This window comes from Grammomys surdaster, unplaced genomic scaffold, assembly GCF_004785775.1.
Source record: "Grammomys surdaster isolate TR1022 unplaced genomic scaffold, NIH_TR_1.0 183, whole genome shotgun sequence".
Taxonomy (NCBI): Eukaryota; Metazoa; Chordata; class Mammalia; order Rodentia; family Muridae; genus Grammomys; species Grammomys surdaster.
In genome coordinates this window covers 452,381-475,005 of record NW_021604628.1, presented here as the reverse complement: position 1 = coordinate 475,005, position 22,625 = coordinate 452,381, and the positions used below count along the sequence as shown (strand labels likewise).

General features: G+C 46.8%; 1 protein-coding gene across 3 annotated transcripts in view; it reads right to left on the bottom strand.

The window, feature by feature from the left end:
* CUNH6orf89 (chromosome unknown C6orf89 homolog) overlaps positions 1–20,829 on the bottom strand; it is a 32,780-nt gene extending 11,951 nt beyond the window's left edge. The window contains exons 1-4 of one of the 3 annotated variants that reach the window (XM_028767905.1): positions 20,620–20,829; positions 12,152–12,242; positions 6,728–6,935; positions 6,078–6,291 (exon numbers count right to left, since the gene is read on the bottom strand). In XM_028767905.1, the coding sequence (XP_028623738.1) occupies positions 6,078–6,291; positions 6,728–6,916 (403 nt within the window). In that variant the 5' untranslated portion in view covers positions 6,917–6,935; positions 12,152–12,242; positions 20,620–20,829. Of the gene's footprint in view, positions 1–6,077; positions 6,292–6,727; positions 6,936–12,151; positions 12,243–16,406; positions 16,493–20,619 lie in introns of those variants that run through there. The other 2 variants (XM_028767904.1, XM_028767903.1) reach the window with 2 other exon arrangements.
* Between the last annotated feature and the right edge of the window lie 1,796 nt (positions 20,830–22,625).

Below are 22,625 nucleotides of genomic sequence, written 5' to 3'. Positions count from 1 at the left end.
GTGTGTGTGTACAGTAGAGATGACCACTAGTACATGTATGTAAGTGTGTGTGTGTGTACAGTAGAGATGAACACTAGTACATGTATGTAAGTGTGTGTGTATACAGTAGAGATGAACACTAGTACATGTATGTAAATGTGTGTGTATACAGTAGAGGTGAACACTAGTACATGTATGTAAATGTGTGTGTATACGAGCACTCCATATTGTAGTATCGAAACAAATTACAGGATGGTACAAAACATAAAATCCTTCAAAAGTATACAATGGGTTGAATAGCACCACCCCCCTCTTTCTGGATTTGGAAACAGTGTCCTTGCAGATACAGTTACCATGGGGTCCTGAATCCAATCGGAATGCTGCCCTGACAACAGGAGAGGACACACAAACCTCCAGAGCAAAGACAGCTTGTGAGGTCAGAGACAGACAGTGAGTGGAGACACAAGCGGGCCACAGGCGAGGACAGTCAGAGCTGCTACCGACCACCGTGCCAAGGGCCATTGCAGGCAAACATTTCATCTCAGAACCCTGGCTCCCACAATTTCCAGAGGATCATTTGTGTTGTCTGGAGTGATCCAGACTGCAAAACTTTGTTTTGGCAGCATTAGAAATTAACAGTGTGTCTAGGTAATAATATTATGCATATAGTTTTTAAGGATCATATATATGTATGTATTTATGGAATAAAAGCGATTTTTCGGCCAAGTGTGGTGGTACATGTACAGTAATCCTAGCACTGAGGGGGAGGCTAAGGTAAGAGCATCATGAAGGTCACCCTGGGATATAGAGTGAGACCCTATTTAAAATAAACACACACACACACACTCACACACACACACACACTCTCACACACACACACACACACTCACACATATATATGTATATGTATGGCTCAAGCCCTGGATTCAAGCTTACCATTAAAAAGGAGGGCTTTTTCATGTACACGAGTGTTCATGTGTGCTCAGATGTACGTGTACATATACGAACATGCATGTGGAGGACAGAGGACAACCCTGACCTCAGCCTCAGTAATGTCACCCTCAGAAACACCATCCAAGCACCCAGACCAGCCTGGCTTCCCCAGCACGGGGATCACAAGTGTGCACCATCACGCCCATGCGCCGTTTTCACTCGGGTCCCAGGTAAGAAGTGCAGGTCCCCATGCTTACAGGGCAAGCACGTCACAACTAAATTAGCCATCTCTCCAGCGCCAGTGAGTAGTTTTATTTTTTATTTTTTAATGTTTTAGTTAGGTATGGTGGTGCTTGCCTTTAACCCCAGCACTTGGGAGGCAGAGGCAAGTAGATCTGAGTTCAAGAGGTCACCGAACATACATTGACAGCCCTGTCTCAAAAGTCAACCGATCAGTCAAATAACCAATCAATCAAAACCCAAACCAAAATGAAAATTGCTTTAATTGCTTCTCGATCTTTTGGCTAAGGTCATGTACAAAAATATCTTAAATGATTTTTACTACTGTTTATGAGTGTTTGCGTGATACGTCTGTGCTTGCCACAGAGTGCGTGCGGAGACGAGAGCACAGCTGTGTGGAGTCCAGTCTCTCCTTCCACCTTTATGTGGGTTCTGGGGATCAGACTCAATTTGACAGGCTCACAAGGCGAGCGACTTTACCCTGTGACCCAGTGTGCCAGCCCAAGAGCATCTTTCTTAAGAACAAAATCTTGTCTCTTTATTGACTTTATGCATGTTAAATATCTTCTTAGTGAAGATGTCTCTGGAGATCAGGACTATCAGCGAGACACAGCTAGTCTCTCCTAAGGCAGCCCTAAGAAGTCCCTGCAGGAGCAGAGCAGATGGCCAGACCGGTGGCCAGCAAGATGGGGGAAAGAAGAGGGATACGGATTGTGAGGAGCACGTAACACAGAATGCCCACTGTCAAGGAGAGAACTCCTTTTGCTTTCTGCACAGTCCTGGGATCACTGAGGAGGAATGGGGCCATGGATTCTGGTAGAGATGGGGGACATGGAGGTAGAGGTTCACCCTCCCACAGTATCCCACAGAGGTATGGCCGCTCCAGTTGGCCCTCCATCTCTATAGAGGTTTTGTCTGTAAAAATGGCAGGAGTTGCCATACTAGTAAGCAAAATGCTATTTGGGAAAACAGCTAGGAGCAGCAGCAGCAGCCAGGGCACCCAGCCACCCTGGCTCAGCACCTTCCTCCAGCTCTATAAAACACTACTTCCTGTTTCTGCGATGCCTGTGGTTCCCACCCACTTCAGCTTGTAGCAGAAAGGGAGAGGCCACCCTGGAAGGCTCTCAGCAGCTGTCCACCTTTCCCTAAGTCAGGGCTTCCTCACTGCAGACACCCCCTCTAACGACTAGATATGTTAGAAAACAAAGCCAAGTGCGACGCAGAGGAGAAAACCTTGGGGCCGACTGACTCTCAGTACAGTCAGACCTCAGCCCACATGCACTCTGAAGTGTCCGACCTCAAAATCAAGGTGACATGTGCCCACCTCAGGACACCTTCATCACCACCTCCCCCACTTGCTTTCTCGTCCTAGAAACATGCTCAATAAAGCTCACAACCTTTTTCCCCAAGTTCTCCCCAGGGTCTGGATCATTCCATTATTTGAAATGTCAAGAGTCAGTGTCTCAGAGCAAACATGGCCTTGCAGTGCGTGTTGTGTACAGAACCCCAGACCTCCAACTCTTTCTCACGAATCGGGCACTGTGCAGAAGAGTGGGTGGGCTGACCTACTGTGAGGACCTCCTGATGCCTAGGAGTTGTTTACAAAGGAAACTGACTCATGCTGGCTCCATGCAGATAGCCATGGCACAGCCTAGAATTCTCAGTAGGGAAGGCTTTTCACACACATTATTAACCTAGCTGAAAGCAAGGCTAATATAAATCAATCCCCTTCTGGGCAGAAAGGACAGTGAAGAAAGTAAATGCACAAAGCTCTAGCTCTGTGGGAGAGCAGGACTGAGGGGCCTGTCTGTGGTGCTCGCAGACAACAGTGCAGTGCATACACAGAGGAGGGGCGCCTCCCACTTTTCAGAACCCTTACCTGGGGAAGAACATCAAATGAGGAGCCAACTGACAGAAACCAAAGAAACTGACAGCAAGAGCAGCCTCATGAGGACCTGCAGGCCTGACTTCCTACTCTAGGATGTGCTCAGAAGAACCTGAGGAGCCCATGACAAAGGGCCCTCATTCTTACCCGTGTGCTCACTGCCTGATGAGCCTACTCATGGAAGTTCCTGTTACAGAGCCCCTTCCAGCGGCTGGAGTGAAGCCTGACAATGAAGGTGGCCTCTTCAAGGTCTCCTGCATCGAAGGCAGCATGCCCAGAATCATTTTCACACAAATCCAGAATGGATACGGCACCTTTTGCCAACCATTTTACTTAGGGAGCACTGTACTCAAACTATTCCGATAGCGTCCCTGTCCTTGTGAGTTCTCACAGGCGGACATTTATTTCTCTCCAGCATTGGACAAGCTAGTCAGCCTCCAGCACAGCACTCGCCTCAGAGTCTGTGAGGACTGAGACGTGAACCTGAGGTGCACAGCACAGTGCCGTTCCAGAGCACTCGCACAGGAAGCGAAAGCTCCTGGCACCAACAAGGCCTGCAGCCCAATCTCCAGCACCTCAAGGAAAAAGGATCTTATTTTATTTTTCATTTCTTTGAAATCCAAGTATTTCATAGCTGGGCTGTGGCCTGGACTTTAAGCCTTATTAATTCCTTAGTTCTGAAGCAATGAAGGGCCAAACTCCTCAATGACACTGGATCCATGTCCTCCTTCTTTTGAAGGTGCAGAATGCAGGACGCCCCACTGTAAGCACAGATCCAGCCACCCCCCCCCCCAACATGTGGGCCAGCCAGGCATCTCACTGTAGGGGTGTGTCCTGACTGGACACTGTCCACTGTGTTTAAGTCAGATGGTCTGTGTGAGTGTAATTGGTGTTATTCCTAAAGCATAAACACCAGTGGCAACCTCAAAATGATCCCCGCTGCTCAGCAACAAAGCGCCTCAGGATGGGTGTGGTCTCATGAACCCCTCCTCATTGAGGACCGAATGATGCTGGCTCCATCTTGTACAGACAGCCACAAGTATCTTTATGGGTTTTTTTTGTTTGTTTGTTTGTTTTTGTTTTTTCAAGACAGGGCTTTTCTGTGTAGCCCTGGCTGTCCTGAAACTCAGTCTGTAGACCAGGCTGTCCTTGAACTCAAAGAAATCCACCTGCTTCTGCTTCTCAAGTGCTGGGATTAAATGTCTGTACCACCTTTGCCTGGCAGCCACAGTATCTTTAATGAATGTTTTCAGCAACATTCAAATTCTTATATGTCAGAAATCTGTGAGGGAAAATACTAAGTTGCGTAAATTGTGTATAAATTTTCAAATGGAATTAACATTAACTGTGGTGCTGGAAGTTGGTATTCAAGTGTATGGCAATAAATAAACATGGTATTTCCGGTTAGGTTAAAAATAAATCCCCACAGACAATAAGTCATGGTGCTGAGTTCTTATCATACAATGTTCTCTTCCTTTGGTTTTCATCTAACCTGGGAAGTGTCTTTAGAACTTCCTCAGATGTACAAAAATAGCTTTTAAAGGTACCCAATCCAAGAGAAGAGTTTATGACTGATAAAGTCAGGCTTTAAGGAATGACATTATGAGCCGGGCAGTGCTGGCACACGCCTTTAATCCCAGCACTTGGGAGGCAGAGGCGGGCAGATTTCTGAGTTCGAGGCCAGCCTGGTCTACAGAGTGAGTTCTAGGACAGTCAGAACTACACAGAGAAACCCTGTCTCGAAAAAAAAAAAAAAAAAAAAAAGATTACGATTTTATAAAAGTTAGCTTAAACTAGTCAAGTTTTTTTTCTGGAAACATTTTCTAGAAAAGTTATCCTGGATTCTAAAGATTTCAGAACAAAGTTACAAAAGAATGTGGCCAGGTGAGATTCATACAACAAAAGCAACAACAACAAACAAAACAAAGCAAAACAAAAACCAAACAAAAACCAGGGTTTGGGACGGCTGGTAGAATAGATCAGTGGGCACAAGCACTGTCCAGGCGTCTGACACCTCCAGTTCAATCCCCAGAACCCAGTCAACAGAAGACAACCAAGACCTGGAAGACACTCTCTGTCCTGCACCAGTGAGTGCTGTGGCTCACATGTTCCCACACACATGCACGCACACATGCACACACACACATGGACACACACATGGACACACACACACACATGCACATAACACTAATAAGCACATTTTTCTCAAAACCTAACGGGATTTGGGAATAAGCTCAGCAGAAGGTTCTAGCACAGACTGTTCACACAGTACCGTGTTTAATCTCCAGAATGGAAGAGGAGACAGAGGAGAGAGGGGGAGAGGAGACGGACTCATTCCCCTGAGCATCACCCCTCTATTCTTTCTCAGACAGTAGGTCTGGAGCGATCCCATACCTCACTATTCTAAACCGCTTCCTTGCAGCCTGTGAGGCTGGGCGTGTCTGCTGCTGCAGCACTGCTAAGGGGTCTCCTCAACTCCGGGCTGCCAACACTGCCGCACTCTGGACTTACTGTGGTAAGGAGAAGGAGCAAGGTGAGAGAGTGACAAACACCAGCCCAATCAGATAACAGCGGTGTGAGGGCCTGGTTGGAGTTGTCCAACACAGACAGAGGACCCAGGGGAGAAGGCTCTTTTGTGGACACCCATCCCTAGCATGGTGCCCTAACATTAGATAACTTGAACGTGGCCCCTCCAGACATGCTCCTCTGGCAAGCCTAACTTCTCTGAGTGTCAGTTTCCTTGTCTGTAAAATATGGCCAGTACAGTTCCTCCCATGGCCACAGCAAAGGTTACACTAAGTCAGACAATACTAAGAAAGTATCAGACCAAGCAATCTTTCTCAATCAAACACTGTCAAAATCCCTGGATCTCAGGCTGGGCATAATGGCTCGTGCCTGTAATCCCAGCGTTGGTGGGTCTGAGGCCAGCCTGAGACACAAACCAAGTTCTAGGACAGGCTCATCGACACGAGATCCTATCAACAAACAAATCAGACAAAAAGAACGAACACCATACTCCTAGGTAAGTGCAGCCTTCTACCTGGGAAGGGCTTGTCTTCCTCTCTTCCTTGCAGAGGAGCGCCCTTATTCTCTGGCATATACTTCTTGGTAATGGGCAGGGACACCAGCCGAATGTGACGAATGAGTGAGCGCCAGGTGTGAGCTCCAGAAAGCACTGGCTCGGGTGCTAAGGAGCTAAAAGGCTGAATTACAAAGTAGGCAGTGAACAAGAGTAATCCCAGAGTCAGGAGGACCTAGAAGGAAAGACAAGATGACATTCAGAGTTGCCCCGACATAGAAAGCCCCGTATCACTGAGGAGAAAAGCAAGCCTCCTTGCTACTTCCAGTGGACCTAGAGCTAATCCACGACCGTAAACCAGCCATTTGCCTGCAGCTCCAAAGGCATTTAAAGCTCAAGAGCCATGTACGAGGCCTGGAAGGCTCCCCAGGCTGCCAGCCCACTGCCAGGGGCTCCATCCACCACACACAGACACACAGACACACAGACACACACACACACAGCTTTCATCTACTGCCAATCAACAGCACAGTCACATTTCCTAGTAACACGGGACAGCAAGAACAAAGGCCAGTTCATACTAGAAAACCCAGCTCAGCACTGAGAGTAGTCTGCAGTAACTAGGAGGGATGCCGAGGCATCTGAGACAGGTTCTCCAAGTGACACGTTACCTTATATATGGCTATAAGGAGAGGGTACTGGGGTGGTCCCCTTTGAGGTTCATTCTTTTCCAGTAGCTGTCTGATAAATTTTTCGATTGCCTTCTCGGACATTCCACACTGATGGCCTGTCTGTCTCACCAAATCAACAGTCTCTGAAAGCTTGTCATAGATGCTGATCTCATTAGCAGCAAGATCCATGTCTTCCAAAATGAAATCCCTGAGAAGGAACAAAAGGGAAAGGACATTCCCTTTAAAGTTCTTCCTGCCCAAGGCTACCTCTTTTAACAGTGTTTCTTGACCCTCTGAGAGAACGCATTTTTAATTTTTCCTCCCAAACCACACCAAATACTTCGACCAAATACAATATCTAAAAACAATGTCAAACTATCGCATATGCAGCACTTTTTAAACGATTATTTTCCTGTTTTGAGTCCGTATTTTGCTGTGTTGCTCGGGGTGTTATAGTTTATATTATAGTTATATGAACTGTGTGTCCAGTTTATGCATGAGTCATAAAATGTCATTTAGCTAGGCTGTGTGTGGTATGCATGCATTCAATCCCAGCACTCAGGAGGCAACTGCAGGTGGATCTGTGTGAGTTCAAGGCCAGGCTGGGCAACATAGAGCAACCCAGACTAAAAAAAAAATTTTTTTTAATTTATTTTTTAAAAAGATCTATTTATTTATATGAGTACACTGTAGCTGTCTTCAGAACACCAGAAGAGGGCATCAGATCCCATTACAGATGGTTGTGAGCCACCATGTGGTTGCTGGGAATTGAACTCAGGACCTCTGGAAGAGCAGTCAGTGCTCTTAACAGCTGAGCCATCTCTCCAGCCCAATTTTTTTTAAAATTAAATGCCTTTAAATGTGTGTGTATTAAACACACACACACACACACACACACACACACGGGGACCAGTGCTTAAGACCTCCTCACCTCCAAAAGTGCAGACGGCCCCTTTATTTGCCTACTTCCGTCTCTAACCTTGAAAAGCACTGACATGGTGCACGCCGAGTCTTCAGTAAGGATATGCTTCACCTGTAGGCCACATCAGCAGCCAAACAGCTCCACAAAGAAGCAGTGGCTTGACATGTCACGGCTCAGGGTGACAAGAGTGCAGCTCCTCTCCCTGCAGCGTCCCCCCTGCCTCCCATGAGCTTCTGTTTGGTCTTCTTTCTGCCTGAACACTTGGTCCACTGGTCTGAGCACAGCCTGAGCATCAGAATCACCTGGAGTTTTGACAGGGTTGCTTCAACCTGCCCACTCTTGTGAGCTGCTATCCTCAAGCTACACAGCAGGCAGGTCTGCGGGGTGTTCATGGAACTCTCTATTCCTTACCACATCTGACTTAAAGGCAGCCACTGCTGTAGAAGGGCTGGCTCACTGTGGGTTTGATCTGTCTGTCTCTGAAGGCTGGTGGTGCTGAGTATCTTCCCGTGTGCTTACAGGGCCTTTAGCTCACCCTTCTGCAGGAAGGACTGGCTTCTTATTAGCCTGTAGGAATTCTCAATGTGCTCTGTCCCGGACAGCAGGCCTCTTTTTTTTTTTTTAATTATTTATTTATTTTTAAAGAAAAAGGTGTTGTGTAACCCAGGCTGGCCTCAAACTTGATGTCTAGCAAAGGCTGTCCTTGAATTCCTAACCCTTGGGTGTGCACCACCAGAGCAGGCCCTCTGTGACTTCCTTTTCGTATTTTTTCTTTTTTTTTTTTTTTTTAAGGTTACATATATGTGTGAGTGCAGGTAGGTGCACACATGTGCAGGTGCAGATACCATGAGTTTAGGCTGCATAACCTGGGTGCTGGGAACTGAACTTGTGTCCTCTGTAAGAGTCCTCCCTCCCTCCGTCCCTCCTTCCCTCCTACCCCACTTCATTCTCTTGGCAGCATTTGCAACACAGCTCTAAACTCTGCACGAGCAGTGTCTCCCGTTCTTCTTGTGCTTCTAGCCTGACACTTAGGACGCCAGTCCTCCTTCAGCATCAGTTTTTAAACCTTTGAAAGTTATTTTACGTATATAGGTGTTTTGCCTGCAAAGTATGTCCGTGTGCCTGGTGCCCTCAGAGGCCAGAGGATGGCATCAGATCCCCTAGGACTGGAGTTACAGATGGTTGTTGAGCCACTGTGTAGGTGCTGGCAATGGGACCCAGGATCTTTGGAACAGAAAAAGCCAGTGCTCTTAACCACTGAGCCCAGCTCCAGCCACACAAAGACCTTTCTTTATGTTTTCTTCTAAGAGCTTTATAATTTTAGCTTATAAATTAGTTTTCTAGATCCCTTTAAGTTTATTTTTGTGTGATATAAAGAAGGATCCAACCTCATTCTCTTACATGGCTATCAGATTGAAGAGATACAGTGTGTGTGTGCGTGTGTGTGTTTTCTGTAATGCTAGGCAAGCACTCTACCACTGATCCTCCTGCCTCAGCCTCCTGAGAGCTTTTGTTGCTGTTGTTGTTTTGTGAGACAGAGTTTCTCTATGTAGCCCTGACTGTCCTAAAACTCACTTTTTAGACCAGGCTGGCTTCAAATTTAGATTCACCTGTATCTGTCTCTTGAGGGCCGGGAATAAAGACTTGCACCACCATGCCAGGCTGCCTTTGGAGTACTTTTAATCCTAGTACATAGAATGCTAAGAAAGATTAAGAAACCACTCCAGTGAGTTTTAAAGTTAGAATCATTTAGGGAATGAAGTATGTGAAATAAGAACTTAAAATAAAAAGATCAGTACACTACTAGTAGTGGGGAATGTAAAACAGTTGTCAGTTTTAAAAAATTAAACATTGAGGGGCTGGAGAGATGGCTGAGTGGTTAACAGCACTGACTGCTCTTCCAGAGGTCCTGAGTTCAATTCCCAGCAACCACATGGTGGCTCACAATCATCTGTAATGGGATCTGATGCCCTCTTCTAGTGGGTCTGAAGAGAGCCACAGTGTACTCATATTCATAAAATAAATAAACCTAAAAAACTATTGAGTTTACACATATCATACAACAACTCTACTCACAGGTATGTACCCAAAAGAACTCAAAACATATGTCTACACACATACTTGAGCACAAACATTAGCAGTAGCATTGAAACAACCCACAGGTCTGAAGTAACGGATGCAGGGACAGAATGTGGAGACAGGTGCACTTATGGATACTACCGACAACGAGAGTATGGAGTCCTAACACAGACAGCACCCAGAGCAGGGGTCTGCAGACACAAAGCCGACTAACGTAATGCTGCCTGGGGAGGATGGAGAGAACAGACAGGTGGCAATAGGCAGGGACTCTCTAGAGTGACTAGATGTCCTCATCCTAAGTCAGTGACAGGTTGTGAGCATAAACTGTGCTTCTCAAGTGGGTGAACTTTGAAGAAATAAATTTTTTATATATATATATTCCCTTTTTTTAGTTTTTAGAGACATGGTTTCTCTGTGTAGCCCTGGCTGTCCTGGAACTCACTCTGTAGACCAGGCTGGCTTTGAACTCACTCAGTAGACCAGGCTGGCCTCAGACTCAGAGATCCCCCTGCCTCTGCTTCTGGAGTGCTAGGTTTAAAGGTGTGTGCTACTATCACCCACCAGCAAATTATCTTTTTCTTTTCTTTTTTTTCTTTTTTTTTTCCGAGACAAGGTTTCTCTGTGTAGCCCTGGCTGTCCTGGAACTCACTCTGTAGACCAGGCTGGCCTTGAACTCAGAAATCCGCCTCCCTCTGCCTCCCAAGTGCTGGGATTAAAGGCATGCGCCACCACTGCCCGGCAAATTATATCTTAATACAGGCTAACATATATTTATAGATTTGAACTTACCCCTGCTGTGGCGTTTATTATCCTATACTATGTTCTGTCTCCCATTGCCCAGTCACTGGTGTCTGAATTCTATGAGGGCAGGCTACATGTGATATACACATATCCTTACCAGAGGTCACTGTCTGTGGCATATAATAAAGATCTGCATATACTTGGTGACAAGGAGAATGATAACGGCTGGCTGAGGATTGACACAACAAATCACGAAAGGATTCTTTTAGAAATCTACAGGCCTGGATATGTAGCACAATCGGCAGACTGCTTACCTAGCATCCGAGGCCCGAGGTTGGACGTGGTGACACACATCCACACGGTGGAAGCAGTAGGACCAGGAGTTCATCCTCCACTCATGGAACAGCTAGGTTGGCTTGTGCAGGCCTGAAGCTCATGGAGAGCCTCCTGCCTCTGTGTGGGATCACAGGCGTGTACGAGGGCTGGAGTGACGGCTTGGTGGGGAAAAGCACTGGCTTCCCCTGGATAAGACCTGGGTTTGATTTAGAGCACCCTATGGTGGCTCACACTACCAGTAACTCAAGATCCAGGGGACCTGATGCCGTCACTGACCTCTGAGAACACTGCATGCATATAATGCACAGACACCCACACAGGCAAAACACTCATATACACTAACAGTGAAATCTTTTAAAATAAAGGTATTTTAAAGGCATGCACCATCATGCCCGGCCCTCCAATAGAGATTCTCTTACTGCATGTGTTCTCAGCTGTAAACTACTTGTTAGCATGTGCAGAATAGGACAATCATTTCAAGTCACCCAGGTCAATGTCTTAAGATGCATCTGAGCCAGTCAGCTGCATGTGGACCTCACTCTGTCCAGGAAGCCGCTCTTGATGAGCAATCAGAAGGGACTAGAAACCATTCAGAGCCACTCAAAGGGTAAACCAAACAAATCAGATGTAGTGTTTCCAAGCCAGGTACTGGTGGCAAAAATCTTGTGACCCCAGCACAGCTGGGAGGGGCTGGGAGCTAAGGATGGAGCTCAGTTGGCAGAATGACTGCTCAGCGTGCACAGAGCCCCGGGTTCCATCTCTAGCACCGTAAGAAACAGTACTTGGTGCAGGCAGGAGGATCACAAATTCAAGGTCATTCTGGCTACAAAGCAGGTTCAAGATAAGCCTGGAACACATATACCCCTACTCCCTCCCTCCAAAGAACAGTAGGTCAGGTGATCTCTGCGATGCCCTGTGAGCATAAGCCCCACTGCTTCGCTCACGGAGCATCCTCGGGACAAAAGAAGCGAGAGCTGTTAGGGCAGACAGCCACGGGCACGGCAGTTCAGTGGCTGCGTGGAAAACCCCCGGGGAGGGCCTGGGGGCTCGGAGCAGTGGGGGCAAGAACAAGGCCCTGGGCTCCATCCCCAGCACACGAAATGGAAAACACGATGATAATACTGCATGACCCTTTTGTCCAGAGACAGCACTTTCCTGTTCAAACTGGAGACTTTAATAACGATCATACAGAGAGGATCTTAGCAGTTGGATGCAATGGGAATTAGATAACAGTGACAAGGACAAATCTTGCCCATTTCACAACATGAAACAGGAAGTCGAGGCAGGCAGCGAGCATGTGAAGGATGGGTGACGCAGCTGAGGCTGACGACAGACAATCCATTTACCTCTGAAAGAGGGTCCAGCCCGGCAGAAGGGAGCTTTGCCTCGGAGAGAAGTTCAGGAGACCGAGCTTGATTCCTTAACAGTGGGTTAACCCTGCAAGGGCAGAGGTAGGGTCACCAGGGGAGCTAGGAACCACCGCCTCTGTCCCACCCTTCACGGACAGTTGTCCTCCATTGGCAATGGGCAGATGTTTCAAGACCCTCAGTGTAAGCCTGAAACCACATTGCACTGAGCTGTTAGAGACGCCAGGTTCCCTCGTACACACTTATGAGTAAGTTTAATTTACAGATGATGAGCTAGAACAGGAACAATACACTCTAATAAGTCAGATGAGTCTAGTCTCACCCTCAGGTGGCCTGTACTTACCCTTCTTAGGCTTCTGTGAGGGGCTAAACGTATACACAAATAGCATGAGGCGAGGGATATAGGTGTCTTACTTAACAGCTCTAGGAAGGGTTACCCTGGGGACAAGACACTGGGAAGTTACTAACAAGGTGGCAGACACGCACACGGGAATACTGGACAAGGGATGACTGCCCAGCACAGATCAGTGTGAGTTTGGCATGCTGCTCAGAAGGGCACACAAGTCAGAGCGTAGGCACGGCTCATTTCTGCAACTGTCCAATGAGCACTTTCTGCCTGCAGGTACTAGAGCCATGGATGGGGAGAATAGTGTACTGGGTTCCTACAGGACTGGGAGTGGGGCTTGACAAAATGCTGATGCTTGCACTCCTCTTCCCTGCAGATCAAAGGCACACTAGGGTCAGGGGTCAAGCCCCAGCCCTGCAAAGTGAATGGACATAACAAAGGCACATCCCTTTAAGAGCGGCTGCTTCAGGACAGCAGCTCTCAACCGAGGGTCATTATGACCACTTTGGTGACGTCATTACCACAATTGGTGACGTCTGAAAGTTTGGGGTAGGGGTTGTTTCTTTGTTTTTATTGTCAAAATCAGGAGTCCTATTAGCATCTCGTGGGTAAAGAGGCAACACCACATAGGGCCCAAACAGTCCACCACAGAAGAATGAATGGTCTTGCTCAGAGAAGAGAGAGCTGGCCTGGTTTACAGGGGCCTGCAGGATGAGCCAGGATGCTGGTCTGCAGTGGAGGGGACTTCAGGGACAGAAGCAGGGCAGCTCTGCTGAGCCGTCCCCACAACTCCACTTGGGCTGCAGTCCCCATGGAAACAGCATAGGAGCATGGCTCACAGAACTGCTGAGACAGACCTTGTTAGGAAAAGCTTGTGGAAGAGCTGGGCACAGTGGGACTATCCCAGAACTCCAGACCCAGGAGGCAAGAACACCAGGAGGTCCAGGCCATTCTCAGCTATATATTGAGTTCAGGGCTATCTTGGGCTATGTAACATCCTGATTCGAAAAAAAAAAAAAAATGGACAAACTGGAAAGAAAGATAGGTCAGCAATTAAGAACGCTTGGGGCTCTTGCCAAGGATCTGGGTTTGGTTCCCAGCACCCACATCATGGCTCACAACCACCTGTAACTCCAATTCCAGGGAATCTAATACCCTGTTCTGACTTCTGTGGGCATGACATACATATGGTGTACACACACACACACACACACACACACCTCTATATAAAATAAATTTTATGTAAAAGCCAAACAAGTTGGTTGAAAGCAGAAAAGAGGGCAAGAGAATAAATGTAATTGTCACTTTTGCACCAGCCCCCCAGTGACATGACTGTCCTGAACACTGACATGAACAGCTGTGGTGGCCCAGCGACTTTAAGACACATACTGACCCATTCAGCTAACGCACAAATCCCAGTTGCTAACATAAGAGCACTATCCAGAGAGTTCTTTCCTCTGAGTAGTTCCCCGGTGGGGGATGGTGTGCACACTCCATAAATAAATACATTCCATTCAGTGTCATCCCAAGGTTCTCACGACTCAAGACATAGTCTACCTAAGAGAACAATACATCCACTAGATTGCAATTAAAAACTTCCAAGAGGCAGGCATAGTGGTGCATGACTTTAAGCCTTGCACCTGGGAGGCAAAGACAGTAAGGTCTGTGGATTTGAGGCCAACCAAGTCTACATACTGAGTTCCAGGAAGCCAGAACTACATAGAGAGACCCTGTCTCAAAAAAACAAAACCAGGCTGGAGAGATGGATGGCTCAGCGGTTAAGAGCACTGGCTACTCTTCCAGAGGTCCTGAGTTCAATTCCCAGCACCCACATGGTGGCTCACAACCATCTGTAATGGGATCTGATGCCCTCTTCTGGTGTGTCTGAAGACAGTGACAGTGTACTCACATACATACATGTGACAAATAAATAAATAAAATCTTTTTTAAAAAATCAAAAAACAAATACAAACAAACACAAACTACCAAGGAAAACCAAACATACTTCAGGGAAAATAACTGGTAAAATAATAAAATGATTTGTGGATTCAAAACAGTAATAATTTAGAACTGTAAGTACTTAAAATTTACAACACTAAATTTTCACTATTTTTTTTAAAAAGGATTTATTTATTTTATGTATATGAGTACACCATTGCTCTTTTCAGACACACCAGAAGAGGGCACCAGATTCCATTACAGATGGTTGTGAGCCACCATGTGGTTGCTGGGAATTGAACTCAGGACCTCTGGAGGAGCAGTCAGTGCTCTTAACCGCTGAGCCAGCTCTCCAGCCCCTAAATTTTCACTACTGGTAAGCACAAAAGCAGAAAATGCTGGGAATGAACAACAGAAGCAATCCTGTGTGTGCATGTCAAAGGAAGCAAGACATGGCTTCTAAGGAGATCCCTGCGCCGAAAGCTCACCAAAGCCGAGACAGGAGTCCACTCACAGATTAGCAGAGTTAAAAATACTGGTGAGGAAAAAGTCGATGTAAATACAGTGGAAAATCACTTAGCCTTTGAAAAGAAAAGGCTTAGTGAAAACATCACACAGAAAACAAAAAATGAGCCGGGCAGTGGTGGTGCACGCGTTTAATCCCAGCACTTGGGAGGCAGAGGCAGGCAGATTTCTGGGTTCGAGGCCAGCCTGGTCTACAGAGTGAGTTCCAGGACAGCCAGGGCTACACAGAGAAACCCTGTCTCGAAGAAAGAAAAAAAAAAAGAAAACAAAAACGACATGGCACCACTTACACGACTCACATGAACTAGTTAAGCACAAAACCACACCATGATGCGGCAATTGTAGGGGCTGAGAAACCCAAGAAAATGTCAAAGATCACAAAGTCTTAGGAGGCTGCTAAGATGGCTCAGTGGGTACAGGTGCTGCTGCCAACCCAGGTAACCTGAGTTTGATCCCGAGGACCCACAGGTGGAAAGAGGGTCAACTCCTGCTGGCTGTCCTCTGACTCCACATACGCTCCACAGCAGGTGTTCGGTGTCCCCCCCCCACACACACACAATAAATGTAATAAGGTTTTAGTTATAAAACATAAACCATAAACTACAGAGCTCTACCACACAGCAGCGCCACCCACAGACACACCTCTATTCTCTATCTTCCTCCAAACCTTTTATTTTGAAAGATTTCAAACTTCTGGAAAACAGAAGGAACAGTGACCGTTTATACAACATTCACTTAGACTTGTTGTCAACACTGGCCCACATCTGCTCCCCCCGGTATTCCCCGCCCCCTCTCTTTCTAGTTTTTTTTTTTTGTTGTTGTTGTTGTTGTTGTTGTTTTTTGAGACAGGGTTTCTCTGTGTAGCCCTGGCTGTCCTGGAACTAGCTCTGTAGAGCAGGCTGGCCTCGAATGTACAGAGGTCCACCTGCGTCGCCCCTGCGTGCTGGGATCACAGGTGTGTTCTACCACAGTTGGCTCCATTTCTATCAGACTCATATTAAATCACCTCTAAAATACTTCAGCATCCTGTAAGAACTTCCCGCGTAACAATGGACATGCTTCATCACCACTTGCACAAAATTACTAACCTCTGCTGTTACCTAACACTCAACATGTAGTCAAATGTCTCTCTACACACGCACACACCTTTGCACAGTTCGGAGATCTGCGAAAGCCTTGCCCGCTGGCTCTGACGTACTCAACACAGAACGTTCTAGCTTGACTTGGTTTGCTTTCTCACCTTGCAGATGCCTGCACATCTTTAAACTTACCCCTCTCTCCTCTGAGCCTTGCCTTGTCCTGTTTCTACCTTTAAACCATATGCTCCCTCTGGAGCCGTAATGCTGGCTCTCTGTCCCCTCCCTTCAGAGCTATAGCCAGGAGTGGGTGGCCTGTCTTCCCCGGGCCTCCAGCCCCCTCACTAACCTGCTGAATCATACGCTGGTGCTCTCACTTGGCCCGTTCAGCTCTCACTAGTCACCAAGGGCTTTCCTGGTGCCAAGTCCAAAGGGCATCTCCCAGTGACCGCTCTCTCTGACCTCTGCGCAGTACCCGCCGTCAGCACCACTCTCTCCCTCAGACCTCAGCCTGGCCTACCAGTCTCACTCTCACGCCAGAGATCAACCTGCACCAGATGTCCTTGACCTTCTCGCTCCCTCCATAGCTGTGAGTGATCCCCAAATCTTCCTCAGCCCACAATTCTTCACAGAGCTCAAGGACCGGCCTCTTATTTACCCACCGGGCTGACCTGGTTCCTGGCTGTGGAACGTGTGTGTAACTGAGTGTGTGTCTTCCTGTCAGCTCAGCCTCCCTCACATCCTCTTCAAACGTTTACTTTCTTCTGTGTGCACACAGATGTTGGTCCCAGGAATCAAACTTAGGTCATCAGACTTGACGGTGAATTCTTTCACCTGCTAAGCCATCCCTCAGGCCCTCTCTCCCTCTCCGTCTGTCTGTCTTCTTTAGTGAAGACACTAGCGCTCTGAACTGAAATGAAAACTTTCCTTTCTGCCTCACTCCTGCCCATGAAGTCGCCCCTGAATGCTTTTGATACAGGTGTGATGTCTGGAACCCCAACACTCAGCAGCAGAGGCATGAAGATCTCTGCAAGTCTGAGGCCAGCTTTGTCTACACAGTGAACTCCAGACTAGTCAGGACCATAAGATAGAGATTATTATAAAAGAAAAAAAAAAAGGAATAAATAATTTAAAATTTTTCTACTGTGGACTATCACAGAGATAACGTTCATCTCAGTATTTCCAGCCATTGTTTTCAGCCTAATCTTTTCTTATTCACAGGTGGGTTTTCTAAACAGCAGGTCAGGTTTACACACCTTTCAAGATGCCCTCCTTCTGTCTGGGGCACAGTTTATCGTGGTTGCTAAGGATACAGGAGCTGGAGCTAGAAAAATTTAGACTCATCTAGTTTCTTCTATTTATTGATACACTCCTTAAATCTTAGAATTTTTCACTTATAGAAAAGGGATAATAAACCAGACGTGGGAACACACCTGCAATTTCAGCACTCAGGAATCAGAGTCAGGAGGATTAGGAGGAGTTCAGCTACATAGCGAGTTTGAGGTTAGCCTGGACTACGTGAGACCCTGTGGAGGGGGTAAGTATAGCTACTCCCACTGAGGATTATACAACGGTACGTGTAAAATGTGTCCTAATATCCAAGTAAATCAAATACTTACTGATAACTGCTACAAGAAGAAGTCTAAGCTACCTACCACAGCCTGTCTGGTCTGGTCGCCATCTCCTTGGTCTGTCTTGTTTTTCCACTAACCCAGCCTCACCTTCCCCATTACCATGCTACTTCACAGCCATCGTCCTAAAAAGCCCATCTTCCAGTGCTCCGTCAATAGGCGAGCTCTGCCTGGTCTTCCAGAGGATCCCGGTTCAATTCCCAGCAACCACAAGGTGACTCACAACTGTCTGTAACTCCAGCTCCAATGCACATAATAACTTTTTATAAGTTTTTTAAAATAGAGAGACAATAACAGCACAAAAAATCCAAGAACCCGATGAAGGAACAAATCCACAGAAAGGACCTGCTGACACTGTTTCCAAACTGTGTCTCTCTGTTTACTCAGTGCCCTTCTTTTCTGATATACATCAGCCTGGTGACACTTTAGTGAAGAGCAAGCCTGGAAGCTAGCACCCTTCCCCTGCTCTGTGTGTCAGAGTGTAGACAGGGAGAACAGACACTCAAACTGGGTCACAGAAAAATGATTCAAGGCAGAGAAGGAGGTTTCAACGCAGATAAAAGAATGGAGACATGCAGGTTGCAGAGATGGCTCAGTGACTGAGGGCGGTCACTACTGCTATTTCAGAGGACCTGAGTTTGGCTCTTTCTGGTATAAAAGTTGGGTGTGTGAACATTCAGCCCAAACTGCAAGGCAGCAAAGGTGAACTTTCCCACACAAACATGCCCATCTGTGTGTATGTATTCTATACATGTATATGTATACTTGGGGCTCTTGGCGGTCTCAGGGGGTGGCTTGGTTTTAAGATATTGTTTCATGTAGTCTATTCCCCAAGTGCTGGGATTAAAGGCAGTCATCGGCATGGCTGACTTAAGTTTTCATCTGCGTTGTTTCCTTTCAGTACTGGGGTCTGAACAGTCCCTTGTGCATACCAGTCCAGCGCTCTACCACTGAGCCACATCTCCATCCCCTGAACGTTCTTAAGAGAGAAAACTGAAATAAGTCAACTCTGAGTTAACCAAGTGTGTGTGTGTGTGTGAGAGAGAGAGAGAGAGAGAGAGAGAGATCAATCCGTAAAAAGTTCCACACTGAGAACTACCAAGTAAGCAGTGAGGAGGATGAGAATCTCAAGTATGTCGGAGTAGTCTCTCCCACCAGGTGCTCGATGACTAAAGAACACTCGATACCAAGGCTATGCGGGGCTTTCAAATCGTAAAACTGTGTGGGGTTGTAAGCTGGGTGAGCCTTGTTATGTGTTACTACATACTGTGTGAAACGGCAGTTTTCAGGCTGTACCTTGCCCTAGGTGACTCCATTTTAGAAAAGCAGCATGTGGCTCTATTTTAAGTGGAAACACAGAAGCAGGAAGACCACACCACACCTCACTGTGCACAGGGCACCACCACCTGTTACACCTCTCACATGGCACGGACTGACAACCACTTACTCCTACAACTTAATAAACAGAGTTTTCCACCTATCGGCCCATCAAAGCCACCAGATGTGGTGACACATGCCTTTAATCCCAGCACTTGGGAGGCAGAGGCAGGCCTGAGACCAGCCTGGTTTACACATTGAGTTCCAGGATAGCCAGGGAGGAAAAACAAAATAAAACAAAACCAACCGACCATAACTTATCAAAATAAATGAGGACTCTATGAACACATAAGGGTACTGAATTCATACCAGGAGAACCATTATCAAATACACTAGATAAAAACAACTTATCATATACTCTAGAATGTGGCAAAGATCGAACACCATCACTTAGACCCCACTGAAGACTTCTAAAGCAACAGCCCCCACTGACCATGTGACCATGAGTGTGTTCATTAAGGGCTGACAGCAGAGAACTCCTACCAATCTCTGGAGCTCAAGCCCGGCAAGACCCTCCCCTCCCCGCCACTGTTGAAGTGGCCACCCATTTGACCCTTCTGGTCCGTCCTTCACTTAATTCCTGAAGCTCACCTCAACGGTGAGGTCTAGCTCAGGGGCTCCCTCAGCTCCAAAGACTTCATACCTTATTTTGAATACTTGTCTTTCTCTTTACATCTGTAACACTGTCTTCTGTTTCATGTAAGGCCTCTCTGAACTCCTGTGGCCTCTTTACCCCCTTGTACAGCTATCCAATAGCCTACATAGACATAGAATTACTGTGGGATGTGTAGTCTCGGGTGTGAGTTACTATCACCAACGAAGATTGGAACAGTATATTCTATTTTCGGTGATGCCCAGCTATCGAGGGAAATCTCGAATTCTTGACAAAACTGCAGCCAACAGAACCAACAGTTTGTGAATCTGATCCTTCCATTAAGCCTGGCATTGTGAAAAGGCAAATGTGTCCCTGTATGTTTCTGACACAGCATACTCACGACACGTGGGCTGCAAGGTTTAAGTCTTAAAATGCGATGAAACACCAGGCAGGTGATTTTTCTAGTTGGCGATTGCGAACATTTTTTTTTTTTTTTGAAAAACTCGGGTCAGTACGTCAAGCCACGTTACTCTGAGATCTGAGACGCCAAGTTTATCACATTAAGTCCACGTTAAAAAATAAATAAATAAACAGTTGGGTTAAGACGCCTAAGAAAGGGGTCGGTCGGGGATGGACTCTCGGGAGGCTAAAGCATCCGTGACAGGTTGGCGAGCGGGGTCAGGGCTTTCGGACGCGACCGCCACGTCTGCGAACCCCAAGTTCGAGCAGAGGCGGACCCCGATCCCCTCTCCGCCGAGCCTCCGAAAGATGTCAGGAGGGAGTCTACCCCGGGGGAGCGGCCGGGGGGTGTTGTCAGTCATCAGAACGCGGAGGCTCGCAGAAGGACAGGAGTGGAGGGGGAAGGTGGCGGCCGCGGCGAGGAGGGCGGCGCGAGGCAGCGGCGGCCGCGGAGGACGGCCGGCCTCCCCCCCTCCCGGCCTCGGGTCCCAGTCACTCACATGCGGGCCCGCGCCCTCTCGGGCTCCTCCCGCCTCGGGGACACCAGCCGCCGGGCGAGGAGGATGGGCCAACAACTTCCTGCTTCCGGCAGCGTGACCCGGAAGCGATTCTCGCGCCCGCCGGCCAGGCCTGGAACACAAAGGAAAAGTTCTTCGCGCCCCAGGTTCCAAAACAGATAGGGCGAGGTTGCGGGGCCGCGGGGCAACTCTCGCGGTAACTGAACAGCTTGTGCTCTTGCGCCCTCTGGTGTCCGTATCGCACTACTGCGCCTTCTCAGTAGTAGGATTCTCAAAATAATAATAATAATAATAATAATAATAATAATAATAATAATCATTATTATTATTTTGTTTTTTAGGTGTCCGGACTCATTGACTCAAATCATTCACATTTACACTTGGCTTACTCGTTTGTGTCAATTGACTGCTGATTCTGTGGTAAGCGTTAGTTAGTAAGCACTGTGCTCTTGGAAACTGCTTCTCGACAATTCTACTGTACCGTGAACATCCTCACACCTAACTTTGTATATAAGGTTATATTCCCTAACATGACTTCTTTGCAGCCTCTACATGATGCTCTTGTAATCTTTTAACTGATGGCTCCTGTAAAGGACGAGCAGGGTATCTTATAAACAATCAACAGGTAGTCATAGAGAACTCCTGGACTCTCTGCTCAGTTAGCAGAACTGACAGCAGTTCTGAATGTTTTTCAGTCTGTAAATGGTGCTTTTAATCTTTTTACTGATAGCCTGTATGTGGCTCAGTCTGTCCCCTTGTTGGAAACTTGTGGTGTATTTCAGTTCAATACACCAGCCGGATCTGTTTTCACAACTACAAAACCTCATTCTTACCAGAAAAAAATCCCTTTTATATTGGCCATATAAGAGCTCATTCTGGTCTTCCTGGACCTTTAACTGCAGGCAATGATCGTATTGACAGAGCTTTAACAGGAGAAGCCTTAATTTTGGATCCTGTTGCATTGGCTAGACAAGATCATAATAAATCTCATCTCTCTAGTCACACCTTAAGGCTCTGACATAAGATCACTAAGGAGCAGGCTAGGATGATTGTAAAACAATGTCCTAACTGTCTTACTTTATCTCTGGTTCCCCATTTAGGCGTTAATCCAAGAGGCCTTATGCTCAATCACATTTGGCAAATGGATGTAACCCAATATGCAGGATTTGGAAAATTGAAATATATACATGTCTGTATTGACACTTGCTCAGGATTCCTTTTTGCTTCTCTACACACGGGAGAAGCCTCTAGAAATGTAATTGATCATTGCTTGCAAGCCTTTAATGCTATGGGATTACCTAAAGCCATCAAGACAGACAATGGGCCAGCCTATACTGGAAACAACTTTACGTCGTTTTGTAAGGAATTTGGTATTGAACATAAAACCGGAATTCCTTATAACCCAATGGGACAAGGAATTGCTGATCGTGCACATCGAACTCTAAAAAATTGGCTCATTAAAACTAAAGGGGGGGGATTATACACTCCAAGGTCACCAAAAGCACACCTTGCTTTTGTGTTATTTGTTTTAGATTTTCTGCAAACTGATGCTAAGGGTTAGTCTGCAGCAGATTGCCACTGGCATCCAGTCACTTCCAGCTCATTTGCCAGGGTCAAATGGAGAGACCCCTGCTAACTAATACTTGGAATGGTCTCAACCCTGTTTTAATTTGGGGTCGTGGCTTGGTCTGTATTTTCTCAGAAAAAGAAAATGGAGCCCGATGGCTGCCTGAAAGACTGGTCCGTCAAGTAGACACAGATCTTGAGCCTAATAATTATGATTCTGATGATGAAGATGGCTTGAAATCCTTATCAGCCAGCTGATTTAGCCTGGCATGTAGTCTCCATCAATACTTAAAGCCACCCACTATATACCTGGTGTCCAGACTTTGTGTCTGATCTCTGTCAACCAGCAGTTGGATTAGATACTGGAACATTCCTGCTTATAGCTTTATTTTCTACACTGTTTGGATAATCATGTTGCTTTT